Below are 21,418 nucleotides of genomic sequence, written 5' to 3'. Positions count from 1 at the left end.
CTAGAACCCAGCGAGGTTCGGGATTACTTCGCGGCTGATCACCGGCTATTATCCGTAGCATCGTAAAATGGTTTTTGATAAGGAAATGGTTTTGAATGGTTTTATTACAATAAAAGATACCATCATCCTAAAATTTTATCTCTTGATATAATGTTGTTGAATCTTTCAATTCCATTGTTAATGTATTATTCTTGTTTATGAATATTATAGCGCTTGTTGAGCATTTGGCTCACTACTTGCTTACCCTGATATTACTGCTAGCAGATATTGTTAGATTCAAGCAGACAGCGCGTAAGACTTGTGATGCCGATTCGTATGTTAGAGCTCAGGTAGTTAGTGATTTTGTGTGTGAGGACTCGATATTGGAATCAGGTTGTAATAGTTAATAGTGTTGGGCTTTTCCAAACCCTAAACTGTAAAGATCTTAGATCAGATGTATTTAATTCCTTTTGTTAACTAATATAATTACTCGTATATTGTCTTTTGTAAATGTTTGGGGCGTGACATAAAATTCCAAGATAAAGAATTTTTGTATAAGTCTCGCTATAATTATAAAGAGGCATAAATGAAAATCTCTCGTCGAATATTTAGTAGTTTATTATTTAACTTTGAATCCGAGTTGTAAGCTATTTGTATAAATCTCATTATAATTATAAGAGATATACACATAGGCTTCCTTGTTGCATTCTAAAAGTTAAATCAACTTCAAAATCCAAGTTGTAAGCTACTTGTATACATCTCAAATTATTATTTAGAGATATAAACAAAAGCTTCCTTGTTGTATTTAGAAGTTATAATCAACTTTGAGTTACAAGTTCAAGTCCTCTCGTATAAAACATATATTAGTTAAAAACGAACCTTACTTGTTTAATTCTTAAAGTTAAACCAACTTTATTTTCTGAGTCGAGAAATATTCGTATAAGTCAATATACAACATAAACGAAGTCTCCTCATTAAATATTAAGTGGTTACACTCTATTTGTTTAAAAAGCCATTATAACTTAATAGTTATATTTCTCCCAAGGCTTTTATAACAAGCGAGATATACTTGAATTTTTATTCAAGTGGTTAATATTTGGCCTTGAATTATATTCGGCCTAATATTTAATATCTTATTTAGTGCCAGTGTTTAAGCACTCTCGTTGCGTTTTATACTTTGCATTTTATTTAAGATATTGAATTATCTCTCGGATTTGGTATCGTTATATACTAATCCAACCTTCTTTCTTACAAAAGGAATTATATAAGTCGTAAGTACTTGTATTATATTCTGTGACGTGAGGTGAAGTGAAGTGAGGTGATTCTCGCTCTAAGACCCAAGTCTTAGACACGCCGACGGGGAGTTGGGTGTTTAAGCACCGTGAAGAGGAGGAAAGATCCAAGACCCGATCTAAGATCAAGATCGGCAAAGGGTGTAGATACGAAGTCTACGTAAAGGGTATTGCGTAAGTTGTGAGGAAGTAACGGGGAGTTACATTCCGAGATAAACTTTCAAGGGTTCTACTTAGATTACAAGGAAGTAACGGGGAGTTATGTTCCAAGATTAATCTAATAGGTTTTGCTATTGTAATTTGAGGGATTAGCGGGTAGTTAAGTTCCAAGATAAATACATAGTGTTGTAAAGGCTTCTCCGCCTACTATAAAGGAGTAACTTTGTATTAGAGAAAATCTCGAATCCGGGGAGGAGTTCAGGACTGAACTAGGGGTGAGTGGACTCCAATTTTTCTGAGTTAGCCACCGCGAACCAGGATAAAATCCTTGTGTCGTACTCTATTTCTTTACCGCTTTACTTTCCGCACTCGATTTACTTGTTTTCAAGTAACAATTTTTTAAATGATAAAGAAAATTTCAAAAATACCAAGCTCTAAATTTTAAAAGTTTATAAGCTATTCAACCCCCCCCCTTCTAGCTTATTAACCCCTATTTCGGGCCTAATAATTAATATCAGAGCAGTGCTTTTGACTGTGTTTATTGTCCTTAATTTAAGACGATTTACGCAACAAAAAGTAGATCTTTGATGGCGTATCTGAGTACTATTGGTTGTGGTGAAGGTCTCTCTAGTTCGAGACCTCCCCTATTCGACGACACAAACTCTGCCACTTGGAAAATACGATTTAGAATTTTTGCTAAATCCCAATGAGTCAAAATTTGGATGGCTATCGAAGACGGTGTTGAAGTTCCTACTAAACTCGTTGATGATATTCTCATCGAGAAGAAAGTAAGTGAATACACACTTGACGAAGAACAAGTTATGAACATTGCTGCGAAAGCGAAAATGGTTCTAACTAGTGCACTTGCAGAAAAAGAATAAAAACATGTTAATAACTGCAAGTCCACACAAGAAATGTGGAACAAATTGGTTATCACCTACGAGGGTACCTTGGATATTAAAGATTCCCGAATGGATACTTTAATTCAAGATTACGAGAATTTTACACTTCTCGAGGGTGAAACCATCATCGATATGGAAACAAGATTTACTCGTATTATTGATGAACTTGCACAACTCGGAAAGGCTTACTCTACTAACAAGAAAAACCGAAGGGTTTTAGAAGCTTTGCCTCCGAGTTGGAAAGTTAAATTTACCACTATTAAAGAAATGCAAAATTTAAATGCATACTCCATCGATAGTTTATTCGGAAACCTTCGTGCATATGAGGAAGACAATGCTCCCGACAAACCTCTCCCTAAAGTGGAAGAGAAAAGAAAAGGTATGGCTTTAAAAGCAATACTTATCGATGAAGATGAAAACGACGACGAATTAAACAAAGAGTTGGAAAATCTCGATGAACAAGAAAGTGCTCTACTAACGAGACAACTTCGTCGTGTATTACAAAGCAAAGCTCAAAGGTACGGTAAAGGTTTTCTTAAGACCGGAAACCAACAACGGGTATTTAACTCGAAAGGTAGACCGAACTATAAGAATAACTTTCCGACTACGAGCTATGCTAAAGGCAAAGGAGTGCAACCTCATGCTAATAATGCTTACAATAATAATAACTTGAATTATTCGAGTAATTATGCACCTCCTAAGCCAAAAGAGGAAATTCCTGAAGAAACGCAAAATGTGTGTTTCGAGTGCAAACAACCTGGGCACTTTAAACTGGAATGTCCTAAGTTATCTAAGGGTCGTGTCCTTGTCGCTGAAAGTGGTTGGGACTTAAGCGAAGACGAGGATACTCCCGAACAAAGCAAAGAAATTGTTAATCTTTGCTTAATGGCTCTCGATGACGAGAAAGCTCCTACGAAAGCTTCTACTTCTATTCAAGAGGTAACTTCTAAAACATTATCAATCTCCAGTAATAACGTTAGTTTGTCTATAGTTGATCACTTTGTTATGGATATTTCTGAGCTTCGGAATTTAGTTAACCATTTGAAAATTGGTTATGATGAATTAAATGGAAGTTACGTCAAGACTAAATCTGAGAAAGATAACCTTCAAGATTTATGTCTCGAAATTCAAAAAGAAGTCACTAGTTTGACCGAAGTACATGTCAAAGACATGGAAAATGTTACTGAAATTCTTACTCTAAGCGATCGTTTAAAAGTCGATATGAATGAAAGGGATGACTATATTCGAACTTTACAAGTCGAAAATGTCAATCTACTTTTACGAGCTGAAGAGTTTGAAAATCTTAAGACTCATTTAGAACATTGCAATTGTGAACTCAATGATGAGTTATTAAAGTTGAAAGCTCGAAACGAAACTTTGCTTCGAGAAAACTTAACACATAGCGATCGGATAAATGACCTCGAATGATCTCTAACGGGAGATATCGAGGAAGAAGGTCATGAAGACTTAAAAGAAAAAGTTCTTGACTACCAATGTGAGCTAACCGTTCTAAGAGAACATCATGATAATCTGAGACGGATGTTTAATTCCGAATTTGAACTTCGTGAAGGACTTAGTACGGAAGTAAAAACATTGAGGTTGGAAAGTCAAAAACTTAAAGTAGATAATAATACGCTCTTGTCTCAAATATTGGATCAAGCTAATTTTCTGAATAATAAGATTAATATCTTGTTAAAAGAAAAGGAAGATCTTGAATCTACTTTGAAGCAATTCACAAAGAGTAGAACCATTTTAGAAAAGATGGTATTTAATTCTAAGGAATCATTTAATCGTGAAGGTTTGGGTTATAATATTAATAATCCATCTAAAAGGAAAATTGATATTCCTGTACCTCCGAAGAATACTCCACCTAAGTCACCCGTCCCTAAATGTACGTATTACAATGTTAGTGGACACATTAACTTATATTGCAAAGCTAAAGAGGGTGAACTTAAGGGGAAGTATAAATGGGTTCCTAAAGGATCAACTTCTAAGAAAAGAGACGTAAATAATACATCTCAAAAGAAAGTTGACTCTAATGTGAGGCAACCAAAATTTCAGTATCGTCAAGAACAAATTCATTATCAACCAATGAATGCAAAATCTGGATATCCTGGTTCTAGTTCAACTAGGAAGGATAAAGCTCCTATAAATGGTTTGAAGGCTCAAAATCCCAACTATCATGGTTGTACTCGTAATGTGAATTTTGATATGTCTAGAAATACGAGTCATCATGCTAGTTCGAGTCAACATGCTAATATGAGTCATCATGCTTATCCTCGTAATGTTAATGCTCATGTTACAAATAGCAAATCGAATTACAATGCCAATGCTAACTCTAGAAATTCGATTATTACTATCTTTTCCCGTAGCAATAATAATAATCATGCTTATTCTGAAAATTCTAGATATACGCCTAGGAAGTATCCTTATCATATATCTATTAGGGCTCAAGTATCTAGAAATTTACATGATTATATGCTAGATTATCCCATGCCAAATTTTGTATATGCTAATTCATATATACCTTATGATGTACTAACCCCTGGACCCTTAAGCAAAAAGGGTACCAAAAGATTTAACTAATCCTCTATTTAGGTATGCTTTACTGCTAAACGAGATGTGTAGTATCTTGATAGTGGTTTTTCTAGACATATGATCGGTAATAAGTCATTGTTAAACAACATTAGAAAGGTAGCCGCCAGAAGCGTAACTTTTGGAGATAGCAGTAAAGGCAACATCATTGGCATTGGAGATATCGGAAATGCAATTTTAGAATTGCAAATGTACAATTAGTCACTGGACTAAAGTATAACTTGCTTTCTATAAGTCAACTATGTGATAATGGTTGCAAAGTAATTTTCCATCCCACTCATTGTTCTATTTATGACAAGGATGGAAAAATAGCTCTAAATTGTCCACGAGACAAAAATGTCTATACGTGTGACATCAACAAATATGAAAATTTTTGTTTGGTTTCCACAAATGAGGATCCATGGTTATGGCACCGTAGATTGGGTCATGTAAACATGAAACTCATTAAGACTATATGTTCAAAAGAACATGTACGTGGTTTACCGAAAATCAATTTCATAAAAGATCATATATGTGAAGCTTGCGAAATTGGTAAACAAATTCGCGCATCTCATAAAGCTAAATTTATGGTGTCTACTACTAGACCCTTGGAGCTTTTACATATGGATCTTATAGGTCCGGTTCCGGTACAAAGCCTTGGAGGATGGTTATACATTCTTGTGGTAGTCGATGACTTCTCACGCTTTACTTGGACCGAGTCCCTAAAAGCAAATAGTGATGCGTTTGATAAATTCTTTGCTCTTCGTAAACGTCTTCAAAATCAACAGAATAATACAATTTTCTATATTCGTACGGATCATGGCAAAAAATTTGAAAATTCTAGTTTTGTTGAGTTTTGTAAAGAATGTGGTATTACTCACAACTTTTCCGCTCCTTATACACCTCAATCAAACGGGGTCGTTGAAAGGAAGAATCGGACGTTGCAAGAAATGGCAAATAATATGCTTAACGGGTATCGGAGACCAAAATATTTTTGGGCCGAAGCTATGTTTACAGCTTGCTATATTCTTAATCGAGTATTACTACGACCTATCAAAATGAAGACTCCTTATGAACTTTATTTTGATAAAACTCCTAAGTTTGATTACTTCAAAGTTTTTGGAAGTAAATGCTATATATTGAATACTAAAGATTATTTGACGAAATTTGATCCTAAATCAAGTGAGGGTATATTTCTCGGATATTCAATAACTAGCAAAGCTTATCGAGTATTTAATCTTAAAAATTTAGTGGTGGAAGAATCGATGAATGTAACATTCGATGAATCTAAACCTCCCTCAAAGTTTAAAGATTTAGTTGATGAGGATAAAGATTTAAATGAAGGAAATCCAAATGACGTTGAGGATGTTATCCATCAAATGGGATATTTGAAACTTGGAAATGAAATTCCAACTAATCCTCTTGAACTAAAAGAGACCGAAGTTGAATTGCCTCCGGAAATTCCATTGATTAAAGATCATCCTATTGACAATATCTTAGGTGACTTAACAAAAGGCGTTCAAACTCGAGCTCAAGTTCAAAATATTGTGAATAACTTGGCCTTTCTATCACAAATAGAACCCAAAACCGTAATGGAAGCTTTATTGGATGAGGATTGGATTTCGGCTATGCAAGATGAGCTAAATCAATTCACTCTTAATAAAGTTTGGGAACTAGTTCCACAACCACCCGAAACTTCCATTATTGGAACTAAATGGGTCTTTCGTAATAAATTAGATGAAAGTGGAACGGTGGTAAGAAATAAAGCACGATTAGTTGCTCAAGGCTATACTCAAGTGAAAGGAATAGATTTTGATGAAACTTATGCTCCCGTAGCACGAATTGAATCAATTCGTATGTTTTTAGCCTTCGCGGCGCATAAAGGTTTTAAAGTCTATCAAATGGATGTTAAATCCGCTTTCCTTAATGGTTTTAAAGTCTATCAAATGGATATTTATAAATATGTTTCTTGATAAATACTCATTATATAATAATTAATTTGTACTATGTGAATTAATATTGTAAAATTTGAGATAAAATCATATTTATTCATTCTTGGATAAATATTGATTATACAAATTTCAGAAATATTATTGGAAGAGAAAATATAATTTATTTATATTTTTAACAATAATTATTTCCATTTTATATATTTGATTTACCTAAAATCGAATTTATAAAATACATTTGTGGAAAATAATTCCAGCCATTGGATCATTCGTCTGATAAATCTCAGCTGTTTATCTCTAAAATATAAAAGCTGGAAATTAAGAAAACTGATTTTTTTTACCCAGCCGTACAATTTCTCTGTTTCTCCTTTTCCCCAATTCGAAGGCGAGCAAACCCTAAAATTCAAGTCTGTATGTTGCTTCTCTGTTCAATTGAATTGTGGATTCCAGTTCTGTTCTTTTCAGGCTTTCATTTCATATACAGAACTCTCACTTTTCATTCCCAAATCGATTAGACTCAAAAACCCTAAATCGCCTTCATCTCTCTCTCTCTCTCTCTCTCTCTCTCTCTCTCTCTCTCTCTCTCTCTCTCTCTCTCTCAATCTCTCATGTAAATCGATTGTCTCACTCATTGTTATCATCGATTCTGGACTACAAATGATGACTCAATCCTCCTTTCATCAAATCAAGACTCAAGAGATCCACTCTATCATCATCTCGACTCAACGCAGCTCGACGACGGTGATTCTTCATCCCCGACGACTCACCCCCGCGTTTCAAGGTGGTTCCAGTCTTCTCCAGCAGTGATAAAGCCCAGACAATCCATGGCGACTCAAAGCTCATCAACTCGGATGCTCAACTCACTGGGTGAACTCGGTAACTCGGGGCCAGTAACTCGGTCTAGGCTTAATTCGACCTTACCGCTGGATTATCATCCCTTTGAAGGGATGATACAGGTAAGGCCGTGTGGTACACGACCACGTCTCAGGTGAGGGGTTCTAAACCCTGAGTGGTTTGTAAATAGGAATAGTATTTATTCGAATAATTGGTCAGGTAGCTATGTTATGTTTGTTATTGATCACTGTTCTATTCAATTTCTTATTCGAATTATCTGGATGAGCCTAGCAGATTAGTTATTGTAGTTCACTGAATGTATTTGTTGGTTTTATGTGAGTTAGTAATGTAAAGTAGTTGTATAATCCCGTTGAGACCTTAGGTTTGACCAGTTTGGTATTTTAAGTCATAAATGAGTTTTCCTAGTCCTTGACTGATAATTGCTTAGTTTGCTTTTATTACTTGCTTAATATCTGATTGGTACTAGCTATTTTAGTGTTAATATTTCTTATTAGTCTTACAGTTAGTAAACCTGTATGAAATAAAGCATGGTCCTAAGTACAACAGTGTGATAAAATGAATTCTATGTTGCTTCACCTGGTCAATTATCTGCATTACATTATTTTTAAGAATAAGACTTGCTATCTTTTTGTTGTTGAATAATTTACACTTGTTTTACCACTTATATGTGTCAAATTACTCTTACTTTGATTATGGTTTCTTGACTCTTTCACCTGACCTTGTTAAATAATGTTTGTGTGTGTGTCTTTGAACTTAACTGATCTCTTCTCATTTAGGACACAAATATTCACACCAATATCACCTGCCTATGGACTGCTTTGATTGACCTGATCAATCACTGATCTGAACCCAGGGTAGCTGATCACTGTAAAAGCATATGCATATGTGTTCAGTTCATTTTCCTTCTGTTATTTTAGATGTATAAATGACTACTTGAATGGATTTTTTTTTATAATGTGCTTGACTCTTGTTCTGATTTAGTAAATCTTGATTGCTATTTGTTGCAATTTTTTTTGGCTTAATACAAGTATCTCAATTAAAATAATGTATCATGTTTGCCTCATCTTGCATATGTTTGCAAATCTGGCTCTGTTTGATTGCCTGTATATTGGATTTCAAATATTGATAAAATCTTTCTTCAAAATCCTTGACATGCTTGTATATATTGCTGCAACTGTTTGGTACTTGGTCTGTAAATTCTCCTTGAGCATGCTGCCTGCTATACTAGTTTCTATAAGAGAATAGGTAGCTTATTTTTATAAAATATTACCAATCTTTATAAGGGCTTGTGTGTTTTTGTGTGTTGAGAATTAACTATATATACTTTAATTGCAGTATTCCTATGGTGTCTCTTCATAGCTGTTTGCACTTGTCATCATTTCAGGCTCTATTTCATTTCATTTGATGCCTTACCATCTTTGCATTTAATGAACTCACCATATTTAGATTAACTTATATGCTTAATGGACTTGCTGGCATATGTAATGTACTATTTTCATGCTTTATCGGTACATTTTTCCTGTCATGGTATGGCTGGCATTGTACTTGTGTATCTTGATAACTGCTCTTCGCTGTGCATACCATGTTACTGTACAGTTTTCCTGTACTTAACTGCATTCTAGTCTTTTAAGTGATTATCACTTAATTTTTTATGTATGTTTGCTTGTATCAATTATTTGGCTATATATTGCAATACTTGCTGCATTCATTCCTTGCAACTTCATTTACTTCCTTGTGGTGTATTCATTGCTTCTGTCATCTTGTGTATTATTTCTTGGCATCAACTCCCATTTGCTTTCAATGGGAGATAGTGAGGGTATAAACACTAATCTATCCTTAGGAATGTTCACCACTACCGAGCCTTCTTCCTATGGTAATAGAAATAGGAAGAAACCTAGAAAACAAAAATACCCCTTGTCAACCTTCTACCCTCCCACTGTCAAAACCATATCCTCAAAGTTGCAACCTGGGAGTCTTATCCACTTGGATAAGAGCACTGAACTTTATAATATGTTTAGGAAGGCTAACTGGGAACCTCTTTTATTTTACTCAAACAAAAACATTTTTCCTAACATGGTGTCTGATTTTTATAAAAACATGGAGGTGAAGCATGGTGATAAGAAGTTGGCTTACCTAACTACCATGATCAACAAGAAGCCCATTCTACTTGATCATGACGAGTTAGGCAAAGCCTTGAAGCTTAGCACTAGCCATCTCAAGTTGGCATATGTTGACATAGCAAAAGATTTTATTTTTAACAAAAATGAGCAAAGACTTTTGTTATCTGAGTGCCTTGTGACTTGATTAATGAGGATATAGGAGTGTCCTATGAACATTTTACCCCTGTTTTTAAAACTCTCTCATTGATCATAAGAAGTAATATCTATCCTAACACCCAAGACAACAAGCTTGTGCATTATGCTGAAATAAAGCTTATGTACAAACTTGCTGGACATAAGGTGCACTTTAATGTTGCTTACATGATTTTGCTTCAAATGATCAATGGAAATAAAAAGGGTTATATGTTTTATGGTCTCATTCTCACTAAAGTCTTTGAGCACTTCAAGCTTAATGTTAACACACCGCCATACTTTCCAGTTGAAGGCACCATTTCTGAGAAAACAAATAGAGTAGCTATTCCCTTGACTGGCCTTCCTCCCCCTTCTCCAAATGTTATTAACTTGGACCCCACTCCTACTATAGTCCTTTCTGTTGGTTCCTCACAGGACATGTTTGGTGACAAGTTTGCAAAACTGCAAGCAAGTCACAATGAGCTTGCAGAGTCCTTCAAGACTCTTCAAGAATCATTCAAGAATCTTGTGATGAAACTTGACCTTATTGAAGCTAGGGTTGGAGTCCTAGTTAATATACTAAGTGGCATTATATCTAGGGCTAGTAGAATTGAGGATAGCATAAATCAGTTGATCACAAATCAATTTGGATTTATTGATCTCCCTCTCTTGCCCCTGGTAGAAGAAATAGAGACCCCTGTGATTGCACAATCTGGAGGCACTGGCATGATGGGAGCTGGTAGTGTTGACATGGAAACTGACTTGGTTAATGATTCTGTTTCTGCACCTTCAGGAATGGAGAATCTTGACTAGATTGTTGTTCTGGATATCTGATTTCTAAGCCCTAGGAAAGAGAAGGACTTAATGGTGATTTAGATTTGTATACATGGTCTGCATGGCTTGATTAATGTGCTTGTTGTTGGTTATTTTTCTGATTCCCTAAGTAGCTGGACTACATGTAATGTTCTCTAGTTTGTGATTTAAGATTAAGTATCACTGCTTGATTAGTATGTATTTTGACCAATATTTTCAGTTGTAATTGGTCAATATAGCAATACTAGTATTTAGAATTATGTACTTGGCAAGTTTATGATCTTTGGCTATCATCTCCGTAACCCTTATGTATCAATGTTAGTTTGAATGAATGAAGTGTTTCTTTTGTTGCATTTTTAGACACACTACTTTTTCCATGCTAATTTGACAGATTGCTTGTTTTAAGACATGAACCTATCATGCCTGATCACTGCATATTATCTAATTGGGAGTTCAAAATCTTGTTTCAGGTGACTTTGGTAAAAGCTTCCTGGTGCCAAGACCTGGCAGATTGAGTTTATTCATTCTGCAGCTAGTCTATTTTTATTGCTTTATTATCTCCTAGAATTAGTAGAATATAAATTGTGTAGCTGTAGTTTTTGTCCAAGACAGTTTGTTTTGTATTACTACTGTTTCAAACAATTGACAGGTTGTGCAAATTCGGTTCATGAACTTATATTTTATAGTGATAAACTATAAATAAAAGTTTAAAATTGTGGTGTGTATGTGTGCCAAAGTAAATGGCATTTCCCCTTCCCATTTATTATATATATCGAATTGTCTTTCCCCCCTCCCCTGTCATATTATTTACTTTTGGCCTGTAAATGGGCCTAACAGGTTTGTTATGTTGATAACCCCCCCCCCCCCCCCCGGTTGTTAAACATTTTTTGGTTCGAACTTTTTAAATTCGAAAGGCCCTTTCCCCTTGCATTTTTCTTATCTTTTTGATATTATGGGAAGAGAATATATATATGTAGTGTAATTTTGTTTTTTTCGAATTTAACAGGAACAAAAAGGGCATTTTTCTAAAATCTTCATTTCAATTTTTTTTTTTGTGATCAAACTTAATTATACATGATACACACTAACATATAAGTATTTTGCAAAATATAATCGAATTTGGAAATTCGATATGGAATCAAGGTTTAAGAAAAAGAAAATTGATAAGTTTCTACACTTATCAAGAAATTGGAAAAGGAAAAGGTAAATATGATAAGTACATATACTTATCATTGGGTATAAACTTTTAAACCTTGTATAATTTAATTGTTGCAAAATAATTGTGTATATAATGCACTTTTATGTGATCACTAAAATAAAAAGTTTTTGTCATTCTAGGGGAAGTGTAGAGTAGATTATTAAAATCTAAAAATCCGCATATAGATAGATGCATACACGTAGGGGAAGCTAAGTGTTATCACACACGTATTTAATTTTACACTTAAGTTTTAACAAAATATCAAAAAGGGGAAGATCGTGAGGAGCCGGTTTTTTTCGTAGGTTTTGATTATTTTTTTAAACGTAATTAAGTGTATAATTAAATTAGAAATTTAGGAAGTTTACTAAATCAGATAGTAATCCTCCCTTGGGATTTCTTTTGCGGCATTTTCCGTGAATCAAGTCAAATTCAATTTAACCAGACATAAAACCCTAAAATGCTTTCTGACACAACTTATGTGGCATATATTTAAAATGAATATTTCAACCTAATAATATATTGTAATAACCCTAATTTTTGAAATTTTTAAAACCTTGATGAATAGTAACTTTTCCTGATGATGTTGATTAAAGAAAATTATCAGACCACACTATATAGGAGTACTATTATGGAAATTCTGATATCGTACTAGTATTTCATAAAGTAAATGAGTGTATGCAAAGGTCGTCAGAATTCGAATCCGGACACTTTGATTTTCCCCAAAAATCCACCAGTTACCGAAAGAATTAAGTATAAACAACATGATTAAAATGATTTAAATTCGAGGATTATAAGAGAGGATCATTAAGGGAATATAAAATATTAAGGAAGGTTTAGGGAAGCCCAAGTAATAAGATCCCGGATATGATCCCCCAAACGATTAACGGGAACGAGACCGTAAAACAAATAAACGGTCAAGAAACAAGCTTGTAAAAGAAGCAAGAGAGATTAATCAAGTGGAGTAGAAACTAGGTGACATCATCACACCATAAGAATATGACGTGTGGCTTGGGGATGAGGTCATCAAGATGATGCAAGCACTTTATGAAAGTGAAGATGAGATATTTAATCAAGTAACCACTTGGTTAATTTACAACCAAGTAAATTTTGGCATAAATCTCAAGGTCAACCAAGCAAAATGGAAAGCAAAAGATCATTTCTTCTTTTTTGAAGAGAAAACCCGAGAAGAAAGGGGACAAAAAAACGGAGAAGAAAGAAATGCTTGTATCTTGAGTTTCCCTTGGCCGATTCGCGCATGCTGACAGTCAAATCAAAGCCCTCGAGAAGCTCTACGGATATAGGATAACCACTCTCCTCACCTCCTTGATTACAATACCCGTTTTTCATGATTTATGGCTAGATGAATAGTTACCATGTTTGTGTTCTTGAATTCTTTGAAAAGAGTAAGGTTGTTTAATGTTAGATCAAGGTACCTAGAGGCGATGCAAGCTCTTTGCTTTCGTTAAGAAGATCCAAGGAAGGTATGAATCTCTTGAAACCTTATACATCAGTAGAGTTAATATGGTTTTAAGCTTGTATAATTTAGATTAGTAAATAAGAAGCTTGACCCATGTTTGTTAGTTGTTTTGGTTGATTTGTATAAATTAGGGTCAACGAATCTTTGGTCATAATTAATGGATCTTGATTGTGGTTGAAAGAGTTAAGAATATTGAGAATGTGGACTGAGATAGTGTTTTATAGATGAAATATTGATGGATTGGTGATGGTTGATGAATTGGTGAGGTTTTGGCATAGTGAAAAATTTGGAAAACTCGTAAACATAGCCGTCGTAATGTCCGTTTGCATATAGACTGTTTGTGATTAAAATAAGGATCAGAACACTCACTGCTTAAACTGTAACTTTACCATGTTTAGCTAGATCGTATCGTAAGCTTCGTTTTGGTATGTGGTTCGCTTAGATCCGATGTACGGTTTAGGAGAAATGACCGTTTTAAGTAACGACGTTTCGCGAGCGCACCATTACCCCTCGCTTTACTTTGAAACCTTGTTTAAGGCCCTTAAAAGACTTATTGGATTACGAAACAATTATGTAAGGTGGATTAGGCAGTTAGTAAAGTACTCGTGAAAGAGTCTCCTTAAAATGTTTAATGGTTAATTTATAAAATTTAGATCCCAAAAATGAGTACTCCACAAAGCTACATACCGGCCATAACCGATATATATACTTTAATAAAAAGGCCCATTGTGGCCAAAGGACAAAATTGTATCAACATATTTCAGTTAGTACAACGCCCTAAATGCTGGACCGTCCGCCCGGGCCACTTACGCATCTTCCAATCAAAATAATTTTCTGTCATAAAGGAATCGAATCAATCGATATCCTATCATAATCTACTCCCCATTTCTCATGGTCCGGAGTAATCTCAGCAACTGAAGGCGCAATAACTAGAATGACTAGTTATCCGCTAAATATGCAATCAAATTCCATTGTATAGAGTAAATATTGATAGAATATTTATTCATTATTTATCTGAATATGAATTATATTCTAGCAGAACAATTGCTAGAATAATACGACTTCAATAATCCCAATGATTATATGCATGCAATGTCTTCCAAAACTTTATAAAACAGTTTAATCCAGCTCTCTAAACATATAACTATTCTGGAAGTAGAATAGCGTATAAAAACTTGCATAATCAACATCAATGATTTTGATGTATAAAACAATTAACTATTCTGGAACTAGAATAGTACAAAAACTTGCCTTTGTACGCTGAACAGGAAATACTAGGCTGCCTGACTTTTACTAAGGGCCTGGCTCTCAGGATTCTATAAACCAAAATATTGATTTTAGAAAAAAAAACAGGCACAACTCAATTAACGTGTCTAAACGTCTCAACGATACTATCTACCCATTCGTTTATAGCTAAGCATGGAATTTAAATAGCTAAACTGAAAGCAGATAAGTCACGTAGCAGATAAATCAAAACCATTCTCATGCCAGCGTCTTTCTCCTGCGAAGCCAGCAATTTCCATTGCAGCCCTGCACTTCTCCTCCCTGGACATTACAGCCACACCTAATAGCAACACAACCTGGAAACAAAATCGCACGCCAACCCTCCCTTATTTCTCCTGCAAACCACCCTTCCAACCCAATATTGACCTTAACAACAGTTGCCAAAACTAAACAATACCCTACTAAAACACCTCCCCTGCCAACAAAACCAACGCAGCCACAACAACATTAACCAAAGAAAATCCCATCCTGCCATCCCTTTTTCCTTGCGCAACCAGCAACATAACACAGCCAAACTCAAGGAAGAGAAAAGAGAAAAGAAAAATTATAGAAAAACGCAGTTATGGCCTCCTTAATCCATTCGAATAAACAGAAATAGTAACCACACGCTGATATTTTTCTAAACTCGAATCAACACAATCGAATTACACAAAACAAGAATATAAATTCATACAAAAAGAAACGAAACAGGACATATTCCACTTGATCATAAACTACAACAATTTCCAAAGAATTAATCATAAAATCAACGAGTACAACATATACAATCGTATATCACTACTTACAATAATAATTAGCAACTAAATTGGTCAGAGAAATCAAAAGAAATCAGTTAGCAGGGGCGGCTTCCGGCGGCCGCATTCGAGCTCGGTTGTTAAAAACCAAAACCAAAACAAAAAACGAGCTCGAATTCACTTGCTTATAGTACATATCACACCACTACTTATCCATAATTCACCCAAAATCAAACCCCTTCCAACCGGTTATAAAATTTATATACACGGACTCGAGGATAGCAGCGAAACACAGCTAAAAAAATTTAGAATCCAATAATCAAGCACAACCCTCCCAAACAACGAATTTAATTCGGCTAGAATCGAAAAGAAACGATTCGAAATTAACCTTGAAACAGGGGAATATGGAACAGCTTTGCTTGGGCTTTAGGCTTCAACACTAAAGAAAGGATTGAATCTTTAAGAATCGCTGGTGGCGATGAAGGCGGTATGAGTGATAGATGAAGAACAGGGAGAGATGGTGGTGCCTGTGTGGGTGTTCTGTTACACGTGTGTATACGGTTGTGTGTGTGTGTGGTTTTGTTTTAGAATAAAAGAAACAGGGTATGTGTTTTAGGTGTATTGAATAAGGAAGGTGCAAGATATGTGATTATGTTGGGATAGGGATAGAAACAGTAAGGTGTGTCACTGATTAAATCAGCTGGAAAATCAACACGTAACAGCAAAGTCAACACGTAGCTGCAAGACGTGTCTCGAAACCACGAATTCAGCTTTATATAAAAAAACACCCATTTGCAGAAATAATGACATATATAGATCAATTAATTAAAATACACGACTCTAGATAATTATTTTCGGAGAATATTTAATAAAATAATATTTTAATAAATTATAAAAAAAAATTATTTTAATTTAAACCAAATATTTAATAATATAATAATAAATCCCAACAATAAATATAAAATATAAAAAAATGCACGCAACATGATGTATAAAATAAAAAAAACACGTAGCGTTTACACATGTTATAAATATTTCTAAAAATCATAAAATTCATATAAATGAATTTTTCGCACGTAACAATTATTCAACAATTATTCTGGCACTTTCAGAACCACAGATTAAATTTAACAATTATTATTTTTAAAACAAAGATATTTTTAAAATAACTTACACGCATGTTATTGCATTTAAACAATTTATACAATATTTACATACCGGATATTACAACCTTCCCCCCTTAACAGGATTCTGTCCTCAGAATCAGCCTAAGAGAATAAGTGAGGATACTTGGCAAGCATTTCGCTTTCAAGCTCCCAAGTTGACTCTTCAACTTTAGGATTTCTCCACAGGATTCGCACTAAAGACACAGTCTTATTCCTAAGCACTCTTTCTTGCCGGTCTAAAATCTGAACCGGTCTCTCAATAAAAGACAAATCTGGCTGAACCTCTATAGGTTCATACTCTATTACATGACTTGAATCTGGAAAATAACGCTTGAGCATCGACACGTGGAACACATTATGAATGTGCTGCAGATGGGGTGGTAAGGCTAACTCATAAGCTACCTTGCCCACACGCTTTAAAATCTCAAAAAGTCCGATATAACGAGGACTCAACTTTCCTTTCTTTCCAAATCTGGATAAGCCTTTCCAAGGTGAAATCTTTAATAGTACGGCCTCTCCAACTTTAAATTCCACATCTTTTCTGGCAGGATCAGCATATTTACGTTGTCGATCTTGAGCTGCCACTAACCTTTTCCTAATGAGATCCACTTTTTCTTTTGTCTGTTGAATCAATTCGGGACCTAAAATCTTCCTTTCACCTACTTTGTCCCAACAGATTGGAGATCTACATCTTCTACCATATAGAGCTTCGTACGGGGGCATTCCAATACTTGTATGGTAACTGTTATTGTAAGAAAATTCAACCAAGGGTAGATGTTCGTCCCAAGTGCCTTTGAAATCCAAAGCACAGACTCTCAACATGTCCTCGATAGTCTGGATTGTCCTTTCACTTTGACCATCTGTCTGCGGATAATATGCAGTGCTCATATTTAACTTTGTCCCTAGATAGTTCTGAAAGCTTTTCCAAAATCTTGAATTAAATCGAGGATCTCTATCTGACACTATAGACACTGGTACTCCATGTCGAACCACGATTTCCTTTAGATATAACTGAACCAATTTATCCAATGAAAATCTCTCGTTGATAGGAAGGAAATGTGCTGATTTAGTTAATCTGTCAATGATAACCCATATAGCGTCATGATTTGCCTTGGTTCTTGGTAACCCAACCACAAAGTCCATTGCAAGATGTTCCCACTTCCATTTTGGAATGTCCAATGACTGTATTAAACCACTGGGTCTTTGATGTTCCGCTTTAACTTTTTGGCAAGTGTAACACTTACTTACCCACTCTGCAATCTCTTTCTTCATACTTGGCCACCAAAAATTTTCTCTCAAATCTCTATACATCTTCGTACTCCCTGGATGAATTGAATACCTGGAGTTGTGAGCATCTCGAAGAATTTCCTCTTTTAGCTCAGCTACATTAGGTATCCATATCCTGGAAGAAAACCTTAGGATCCCTTTGTCATCTTTTTGGCTTCTTAATTCTTCTCCTGATAATTCTTCTTGTTCATGGCTCATTGTTTTCTTTTGACATTTTCTTATCTTCTCTAACAATTCTGGTTGAAAGGACATAGTATATATCATATCTATAGATGTACTTGAAATACTGACCTCTATTTCAAGCTTCTTAAATTCCTTGATCAATTCCTCAGATGAAATGACCATATTCAATCTTTCCTTTCTGCTCAAAGCATCTGCCACCATATTTGCCTTGCCTGGATGATAGTGGATTGCACAATCGTAATCTTTGATCAGTTCCAACCATCTTCTTTGTCTCATATTTAGTTCTTTTTGGGTGAAGATATACTTTAAACTCTTGTGGTCCGAGTAGATTTCACACTTTTCTCCATAGAGGTAATGTCTCCATATCTTTAATGCAAAGACTATAGCTGCCAGCTCTAGGTCATGGGTTGGATACTTCTGTTCATGGGGTTTCAGTTTCCTAAGCTATTACCTTATCATGTTGCATCAAAACACAGCCTAATGTGAAGCGTCACTATAAATTACGAAGTTCCCTTGATCATCTGGTAAAACCAGTACTGGTGCTGATACTAATCTGTTCTTTAATTCTTGGAAACTTTCCTCGCACTTCTCTGTCCATTCAAATTTCTCATTTTTCCTGGTAAGTTTTGTCAGTGGAGTAGCTATCCTTGCGAAGTTTTGTACAAATCTTCTATAGTAACCTGCTAATCCCATAAAGATTCTCACCTCTGTTGGAGTCTTTGGTCTTTCCCAATTGATCACGGCTTCAATCTTTAACTGGTCTACTTTTACTCCTTCATTATTAATAACATGCCCCATAAATTGTACTTCTCGTAACCAAAACTCACACTTTGAAAACTTTGCGTACAATTTCTGCTGTCGTAGTATTTCCAAAACTATCCTTATATGTTCAACATGCTCTAGCTCTGTTTTGGAGTAAACCAAAATATCATCTATGAATACGATCACAAATTTATCTAGATACTTCTTGAACACTCGATTCATCAGGTCTATGAAAGCTGCTGGTGCGTTTGTTAACCCAAATGCCATTACCAAAAAATCATAATGTCTATATCGGGTTCTGAAAGCTGTTTTTGGAATATCCTCTGGCTTGATCTTCAGTTGATGGTATCCCGATCTTAAATCAATCTTAGAAACCATATAGCATCTTTTAATTGGTCAAAAAAATCATCTATCCTTGGCAATGGGTACTTGTTCTTAATGGTTAATTTATTTAACTCGCGATAATCAATGCATAGCTGCATACTCCCATCCTTCTTTTTGACAAACAATACTGGTGCACCCCATGGGGATACACTTGGTCTTATAAATCCTTTGTCCAAAAGACCCTGTAGCTGAACTACCAATTCCTTCATTTCAATTGGGGCCATCTGGTATGGAGCCTTGGAAACTGGGTCTGTTCCCGGAGCCAATTCAATAGCAAACTCAATTTCTCGGTCGGGAGGTAATCCTGGTAAATCATCTGGGAATACGTTTGGAAACTTATTAACTATCGGAACAACTTCTAGATTTGGAATCTCCTTCTCGGTATCTATTACGTTGGCTAAAAATGATCCACAATTCTGGCTTAGCAATTTCTTGGCTTGAGCTATTGATAAGAATTTCTCCTCTTTTTTATTTCCCTTGAATACCATTTTTTTCTTTTGATCCCCTGATTGAAGTCTCACTCTTCTATTTCTACAGTCGATTTGAGCATTATTCTTCGACAACCAATCCATTCCTAGGATAACATCAGATTCTCCCAACTTAAAGGGTATTAAGCTAGCTTGAAAATGATGTCCCCTATCTCAATGTCACACTTCAGACATACTTGATCTACTGCAACTTGATTCTTATTAGCTAGTTCTATCATTAGCGCTTTGTCTAACAGTTCTAATTCACAATGTAGTTTATCAACAAAATCCGTAGAAATAAATGACCTGGTAGCTCCAGAATCAATCAAAACTTTAGCATTTATGGAGTTTACTGGAAGCGTACCTGCAACTACCTTCGAACTCTGAACTGCATCTTTCATTGACATGTTAAATGTTCTGGCTTTGGGCTGAGCTGGAGGTCCTTCAATCCTTGGTACCCTTTGAGATGGAGCACCTGTGATCCTGAGTGTATTATTGGCCAATCCTGATGTAGGACAATTTCTGGAGTGATGTCCTGGTTTTCCACATGTAAAACAATTGCCCCCTGGTTTCTGGCTTTGAATCAAACTTGGACACTTATTAGCGAAATGTCCTTTCTTTCCACACTTGAAACATAGCACATTGGTTGAACAGTTCCCAACATGCCTTCCACCACAGTATCTACAATAAGGTATGGAAGATGGATTGAACCTTTGCTGACTCTGGTACCTGGCCTGATTAACTTGGTTCCCATTTCCATTAGATGGTTTCCTGAAGTTTACATTTTGGTTTGGCTGAATTTCTGGCTTCTTATTGAAACGGTTCTGAAAGTTGCTTTGTTGTGGTCCTCCTCCCAAATATTTAAATTTCCTTTTCTTTGCCTCCCTTTCTTTTTGAGATGCGTCACTTCTACTTTCGATGACCATTACTTTCTGGACTACTGCCACATAAGAAGTCATCTCAAACATAGCCACTTTATCCGGAATCCAATATTTCAACCCCTGCTGAAATCTTTTTGCCCTTTTTTCATCCGTGTCAACTTGGTCGGGAACAAATCTAGCTAATTCCGTGAACTTTGCCTCATATTCCACAACACTCAAATTGTCTTGTGTTAAACTTAAAAACTTAATCTCCATTTGGTTCTTCATACATCTTGGAAAATATTTTTCTAGAAACAACCCTGTGAATTTTTCCCAGGTTACTACCTGATCTTCTTCCAACGACTTTTTGGATTCCTACCAGTAGTTTGCCTCCCCCTTGAGGAAATAGCTGGAAAACTTGGTTTTCTGTTCATCTCTTACTCCAATCAATTCAAATGCTTTTTCTATTTCTTTAAGCCAAGCATTCGCTTCAACTGGATCAGCACTCCCTTTGAACTCAGGTGGATTTACTGCTTGAAATTTTTTAAAAGTTATCACAGGCACAACTGCTTGTTGTTGTTGTTGTTGTTATTGTTGTTGTTGTTGTTGTTGTTGTTGTTGTTGCTGCTGCTGTTGCTGTTGCTGTTGTAGCTGTTGTTGTGCAAGTTGGTTCACTTGTTGCTGCATCAGTCCCAGCATCTGAACAACTACTGGGTTAGTATGAGTCTCAGTACGGTTTCCCCCTGATTTATTACCCTTCTTAGGACCCATTTTCTGAAAATAAAATAGGAAAACTTTATAA

At 35.4% G+C, this 21,418-nt stretch overlaps 2 protein-coding genes and 1 long non-coding RNA gene across 3 annotated transcripts; 2 read left to right on the top strand and 1 right to left on the bottom strand.

Annotated features, from left to right (window-relative positions):
- The first annotated feature begins 2,344 nt into the window (after window positions 1–2,344).
- LOC141660773 (uncharacterized) lies at window positions 2,345–3,760 on the top strand. The gene has a single exon (XM_074467760.1). It carries the CDS (start codon window positions 2,345–2,347, stop codon window positions 3,758–3,760), a length of 1,416 nt encoding a protein of 471 aa, XP_074323861.1.
- A 3,354-nt stretch (window positions 3,761–7,114) lies between these two features.
- Window positions 7,115–11,539, top strand: LOC141724912 (uncharacterized). The gene is made up of 2 exons (XR_012576929.1): window positions 7,115–7,843; window positions 11,285–11,539. It is a non-coding gene; the product is annotated as an uncharacterized LOC141724912 (long non-coding RNA).
- Window positions 11,540–19,899: 8,360 nt separating this feature from the next.
- Window positions 19,900–20,892, bottom strand: LOC141660772 (uncharacterized). Its single transcript, XM_074467759.1, has one exon. It carries the CDS (start codon window positions 20,890–20,892, stop codon window positions 19,900–19,902), a length of 993 nt encoding a protein of 330 aa, XP_074323860.1.
- Between the last annotated feature and the right edge of the window lie 526 nt (window positions 20,893–21,418).

The sequence above is a fragment of the Apium graveolens genome, chromosome 5 (genome assembly GCF_009905375.1).
Source record: "Apium graveolens cultivar Ventura chromosome 5, ASM990537v1, whole genome shotgun sequence".
NCBI lineage: Eukaryota > Viridiplantae > Streptophyta > Magnoliopsida > Apiales > Apiaceae > Apium > Apium graveolens.
Note: the sequence above shows the minus strand (reverse complement) of the source record. Positions and strands in the feature narration are given on the sequence as shown.